General features: G+C 38.5%; 1 protein-coding gene across 2 annotated transcripts in view; it reads right to left on the bottom strand.

Moving 5' to 3' along the window:
* Positions 1-6,308, bottom strand: part of LOC111870630 — a 9,511-nt gene extending 3,203 nt beyond the window's left edge. The window contains exons 1-3 of one of the 2 annotated variants that reach the window (XM_033753939.1): positions 6,069-6,308; positions 4,683-4,839; positions 4,365-4,591 (exon numbers count right to left, since the gene is read on the bottom strand). In XM_033753939.1, the coding sequence (XP_033609830.1) occupies positions 4,365-4,591; positions 4,683-4,839; positions 6,069-6,201 (517 nt within the window). In that variant the 5' untranslated portion in view covers positions 6,202-6,308. Of the gene's footprint in view, positions 1-2,437; positions 4,592-4,682; positions 4,840-6,068 lie in introns of those variants that run through there. The other variant, XM_033753938.1, reaches the window with a different exon arrangement.
* Positions 6,309-6,821: the final 513 nt, after the last annotated feature.

Below are 6,821 nucleotides of genomic sequence, written 5' to 3'. Positions count from 1 at the left end.
CCCATCTTCGAACACTGCTCGAACCCATGCACATACTTCCATAAGCATGCTGAAGTCTCTGGTGAATTTCTGCAGTAGGGATTTCCTCTTTCACAAGAAATTCGATGACAGCATGCTGGCGAAACGACATATCGTTGTCGGACATTTTGTTAGGAGTGATACTGGTCACGTGATGTAAGCTATTGACGTCACAAGACACTCAAGGTTAACACAACATCTGGTTCCACCTACCAACGTACTCTCTTTCATCTGCTGTTCCCAGGCTGCATGCAAAAAAAAGTTGCTCATGACTTTCGGTACGACCTATGTAATTATGAAACCATAGTAGTTCTGTTTTTCCTTATAAAGGAAAGAACTTCAGAGGTAAAGCTATCCCTATAACAGGCCATGGAGGCCCCTAGGGTTGTCAGAAGTTGAGGCTCCCACATATTCTCTAGGCAATCAGCTCACAAATGGCAGGAAGGTTGTCAGCCTTACATGCCAGCCACCCTTTAAACCCCCCCCCCTTAAGGTTGCTGGTACTCACTTCTGTTAGAGGCCAATTACAGACACTGCACATTGTAGATAAAAGTAATTTCATATGGACAAACACAACATAAAGTCAAAGACTAATTAAATATAAGCACTTGAGCAAAGATACATTAATGAAATTAATGTAATTAATAATTCAATTCAATTCACGTTTATTTACATGCAAACTTAACAGCACAGAGGCCAATTACATAGTTAGCATGAGTACCTAGAAATACACAAAAATAATTAAAGAACAAAATATGACACTCTGTACAAGGGCAATAAATTAATAATAATTATAAGAAACACTACAAAGTTAACACTGACAAGAGAAAAAAATTGAATATGTAAATTTCCAATGGTTATGCCATCTTGTGTAATAATAATAATAATAATAAATAATAATAATTCAATTCGTGTTTATTTATGTGCAGACTTAACAGCACAGAGGCCAATTACACAGTTGGCATGAGTACATAGAAATACACAAAATAACTAAAAAAACAAAATACATAATAAGACAGTCTATATAATGGCAATAAATTAATAATAATTCCAAGAAAAATTAAAGTTAGTATTAATGGGTGAGAAAAATAAAATAAGTACATTTTGCATGGTCATGCTATTATGTGGCGTGAAAGGACAATACCCATACATACACACATAGAAGTTAATAACAATAACCCAATTAATTCGTACTTATCTGTGTGTCAGCTCAACGTCCTAATAATAATATTAATAATAATTCAATTCATGTTTATTTACGTGCAAACTTAACAGAACAGAGGCCAATTAAAAGGTTAGCACGAGTACATAGAAATACTCAAAAATAAACAAAATACAAAATTTGAGAGTCTATATAATGGCAATAACTTGATAACACTTCCAAGAAAATTTAAAGTTAACAGGAGAGAAAAATAAAACAAGACCAATATACGTACATACACAGGCCAAGCCATAGCTCAAGAAGTTAGTCGCTGGCTTCCCACTGCGGAGGCCCGAGTTTGAGCCAGGGTCTGGTCAAGTGGGATTTGTGGTGGAAAAGTGGCACTGGGGCAGGTTTTCTCCGAGTACTTCAGTTTCCCTGCCAATCTTCATTCTTCCAAATTCTCCATCGTCATAATCACCCAGGGCAGGCTACAATAGGCCAATCAATGGCCGCCATACCGAGTGGACCCAGTTGGACTCCACCCCCCACTAAGTAAATTTAATTTAAATTTTACATACATACACACACACACACACATTTAATATTAGGAGTATTATAAAATATTATTAACAATTTTAGGCTCAATTTGATTGACAGAAACTATTCCGATGGCAGATATGTCAAGATCTTTACCCACCGCGTTGGCAGCATAGGGGCAACAAGCAGAAGGACAGTGTTTGTTAGAGGGACAAACACAAAACAATGAGAAGTCTGTAAGATTGCTGGGAGGAACATAAAGGCTAACATTTTCCAAAAGAGAAGGGCAGGATTTAAGACAAAAGACCTGAACAAAAAAAAAGTGCATCAAGGTGATGTCTCCATTTATGTAAAGAATGTACTGTTGTATTTTAGTGTCCTGTTGCACTGATTTTCATCCATGATATGTATACAGTTGCCGTCTTGTAGTGCACTCAATTTCACCTGTTACTTCACGACATGTTTCGGTAACATAGTGCCATCATCAGGTGCCCTGATTACACTAATCTATTTCATTGCTTGCCTTTATAAAATTATTTAAAAAGTATTTAAAAAGTGCGTATTTGTCAACTATAATAAATTTACACACACTAAAACTTGTTAAGATTATTCATCTTATGTGTCATAATTAAAACGTGTGTGGTTCTTCCACTATGGGGGTCGTTTTTCTTATATTCTGTGTAGACCGTGTCTTGTGATGTGTGTTCCCTTCTTAGCTGCGAGTGTTGTAATAAGAGAGAGATTGATCCGCTACAAGCCTTGCGTTGTCACAGGAAAATGCAGATCAATATGGGCAGAACATTAATGTCCTGAACAGAGTGTGAGGTCACCTGAGACTGTATGCATCTATGACAATGCAGTCAACTAGTTCAGCCTTCATCCTTGCCGATACATATTTCTGCTTTACAGCATGGTGTCAAGAATGACTGGAATTGAATGACCCCAACTGAGTGCTGATGGCTTTAATACAACCAATAAAGAAATGAAAACAAATAAAGTTGTCCCTGTGCTTAGTGCAGCACTGCACTCAGAATATGTACAGGGTGCAAATAAAATGAAGTATTTGAGAACATACAAAACAGCATCTGCCAGAAGAGTCACATTGTAAATACAGTTAACAAATAATTTTAAAATATTTAAGAATTTTAATGTGTTGGATGAACAACATTAAAAAAAAATAGTTGGATTGGGAGTAAATTCTGGAAATTCTTGTCCTTTTTTAAAACCTATCTAGAATATTTCAGAACACCAAAACATTAAAGTTCAGTAGCATGTTGAAAGAATACATGTTGGTTGTGTTTATGGAGGTAAGTAAAAATGCTTTCACTTGGACGCATAAAAAGTTGCAGTCGCATTCCCTGCGGACATGAACATGGAACCTTCAGAAGGTAAGCTCGCTGCCCCATCCCTGAGACCCACACATCTACTGGTTGAATTTGCCTATAAAATTATATGTGCAGTGAATTTACAAATAACCTCAGAGCCTGACTGCTTGAAGAGTCCACTTTATGATCAGAATAAACGTAGAATAAATCACTACAGGGCCAGTCGTGTTACATGACTTGATATGAATGGTTTGTATAAAGCTCAAGACTGGATGTACCGAACTGTTTAACCTGTACTGAATACAGCAGTCATGACAAGCAATGGATGAATGATCCAGCATGACAAGCGTTAGCTTAGTGGTAAGGTTTGTATGCATGAGAACATGGGTTCAAGTCCATGTGGAATGGGAATAGAATAAACTAACCAATCATGAAGGGGTGGGGCCAAGTTAAGATGCATGAAATTAATATTTAATGCACAATTTGCCGTTACAGTAGGAAATGCAAATAAAACCCTGTATTTTTTGTTCCAGTAAACTTCAACAACCTTCAAGAGCACAGCACTGTGGCAGCCCCAAGCTTTGAGCCTGGGATTTGATAGTTTGGCTGCAGATGTAGCTGTATTTCCGAAGAAGTGGATGCAGTGGCCAATCAGCATCAACGGTCAGAGCCAAGTTAATATACATGAATCTAGTGCTAACTGCAAGAAATGTAAACAAACCCCTGAACTGTCTAAACTTCTAACCTCCAAAATACCTTCAAGAGTACATTTCTAGCTAGAGGATTACTGAGGAGTGCTGCAGATGAACGTTTATGTGTTAGACAGGATATGAGGATAAACTCTGTTTCCTTGATTCACCATCTGTGCAAGCCAAGTGGTCAATCCTTGTTCAGTAAACTCTTTTTATGCTGAAATGTCTGCTCTGGGGAAGAACATTTATTCTGTATGTCTCCTGTGAGGCATCAGCTGACTGGTTGACCACAACCACCTTAATCCCAGGGGTAAAGCACCATTTCCTTGTGCAGCACCCCTTCCAGATTCAATCATGAGGTTTCATACTCTACTTGGTATGGCGTCTGAAGCTTGCCTTCAATGTATTATTGTAGATTATTGTAGCCCATTGTCGCAATGCGAGCTTCAGATGAAGACTGACTAGCAGCAGGAGAAGGTTGTGCTTGACGGTATAATTCGGTTGAAAAAATAGATGACTCAGCGCCCAAGCACTCCATTTCTGCATTTAAAATTGTCTTCATAACTTCTTGCTTTACCCTTAGTTGAAAACAACGAGGAAGGCGCTTGGTGCTTTCGCACACACTGGCAAAGAAATACTCAAGCTCACCTGGTTGTTTTCTATCCCTTTCCTTCTCTTGCATGAATGAGATTACTTTGTCAAAATTGCGTTCCTTGTCGAACCTTTTCCCAAACTTCCTGCTGTTTTTACTTCCGCTCTCTCTTCTGTTTTGATAGGCTGATTCTGTTTGTTCTTCTTCTTCCTCATCCAACATGAGTCCCACGCCGTCCTCACGCTCCTCAGTTTCCTCAACTACGTCTATATTGGATTCAGTTCTTCGGAAGAAGAAAACAAAATATATGTATAAGAATCTTAATACCTCAAGCAGCATATTGAAGTACATATAACATCAGAAATTGCACTTACTGCCGTGGAGTTAGGTCAGACAGTAGGAAAGACATTAGCGCCTCGTACTTCCAAGGTTTCATTTTCCTAGCACCCTGACCACTTTTTGTCTTTCTTCTTAGCATAGCTTGTCTGTGACTGTCTTGCAGTTTCTTCCAATCTACTTTCAAATCCTCCACTGCAGACACACACCATAATAAATTATAATGCATATAATAGTGTACTTGGTACTAGTAAAATACGACTAATAATCATAATATTTTTTCTTCATTGCAGATACCTAGAAACTGGTAATTCATTCCAATCCATGGCTTTCACCTATCGCATGGGTAGGTCTACAGTCAGTGACACTGTTGAAAATGTCTGTGAAGCTATTTGGAAAGCTGTGCAAACTATAGTCATGCCTGAGCCCAATGAAGAGATTTGGAGAGCATGTGAAAGAGATTTCAAAGAAAAGTGGAACTTTCCTCACTGTGTCGCAGCAATCGATGGCAAACGTGTTCATATTAAAGCCCCTTTGTTACGAGGCTCAGAATTCTTCAACTACAAAAGATATCATTCTGTTGTATTGCTGGCATTAGTTGATGCTAATAAAAGATTCCTCTGTGTAGATGTATAGCAATATGGGAGAGTTGGTGATGGAAATGTGTTTGCCAACAGTAATATTGGTAAGCACTGAGCAAGACAAAAAATTGAACTGCCTCCAGATGAAATTTGGCTGGTGATGAAGCTTTTCCTCTTAAAAAGTACCTCATAAGACCCTATCCCAAAACTGGTCGAAGTCTCAGTGAGGCAGAGAAGACTTTCAATTATCGGCTTTCAAGAAGCAGAAACACTGTTGAAAATGCTTTTGGGATCCTTGCTAATACTTGGAGGATATATCATCAGCCTTTCGAATGCCATGTTGAGCTTGCCGACAAAGCAATCCAAGCTACGGTTGTCTTGCACAATTATATATGGCTAGAATCAACCCGGGCCAGCATTACTCCTGATGGAGAACACACTCAGGCTGCTGCTACTGCTACAAACTCGACAAGAGGGGCACTACTAGCTCGAAATTCATTCATGGAACACTTCATGTCTGATGATGGTCGAGTTGAGTGGCAACAGAGAATAGTAAATCGTGTGGATTACTAGACTGACTAGAGAAATGGGTACTAGGTAGCATCCGAGTATGACCAAAATATGGAAACTGTGATTTTAAACAATTATATTTTGCAAAACTTGGAATACATTTATAATTAAAAGTATCCTAAAACTGTAGCAATAAGCAAAGCCCGTAATTAAGAAATGAAAGATAAAATATTACTTCTGAATTTTCATAATAAATATTACTGTTTCACTGGGGTTGATGAAAGTATTTTAAGTTCTTCACTTATAGATAAAAGAACAACGTTTGTACATTACCTGGTGTATTCAGTTCTCCAGAAATCGTGTCCCAGGCATTATCCCGCATGTTCTGGTTCCGATACTCTTCTAACCCTTTGTTCCACAAACATGGATACTTCCTTACTTCTTCAATTAATTCCTCCAGTAACATTTTCTTCTAACCGAATACTGCGCTGAATGATACGTAACACGCTTTGTAGTCAGAGTCAGAAATTTCTGCAGCGCGCAGCTGACACCTGGAAGCGAGCCCAGTGCGCATGCCCGTCCAGCGGGACGTTTTGAACGTTTTGAAGGTTTTGAAAATATAACCGAGAATCAAACACTCTGAGACGCAGCGAACATAGCGTACGTAGCTTACATAGCGCTCTGTGTGGCCGCATCTTAAAGCAGATGAACCAAGTGGACCAAGTGGAAGAGAAGTGACCAACTGGCTTCAAAAAATGGCTAATTGAAGAAACGAAGTTCATCCTCATACCCTGTCTAGGAGATAAATGTTCAACTGTGGCAGTGATGTATAATCCTCATCAAAAATTTCACAGCTCTGGCTTGAAATGTGCTCTTGAAGCTTTTAGAGGTTATAAGATCAAAACAATTGGGTTATATATATATATACACATTTCTTGTATCTTCAAAATATTTGCATTTAGCACTACATTCGTGTATTTGTACATAGACTTGGTCCCTGACCATTGATGCTTACTGGCTACTGTAACACATTTTTCGGAAATAAGGAAATATATGCGGGAAAATGCCCAGAGCTGCAACAACTCT

The sequence above is a fragment of the Cryptotermes secundus genome, unplaced genomic scaffold (genome assembly GCF_002891405.2).
Source record: "Cryptotermes secundus unplaced genomic scaffold, Csec_1.0 scaffold529, whole genome shotgun sequence".
Classification (NCBI taxonomy): domain Eukaryota; kingdom Metazoa; phylum Arthropoda; class Insecta; order Blattodea; family Kalotermitidae; genus Cryptotermes; species Cryptotermes secundus.
Note: the sequence above shows the minus strand (reverse complement) of the source record. Positions and strands in the feature narration are given on the sequence as shown.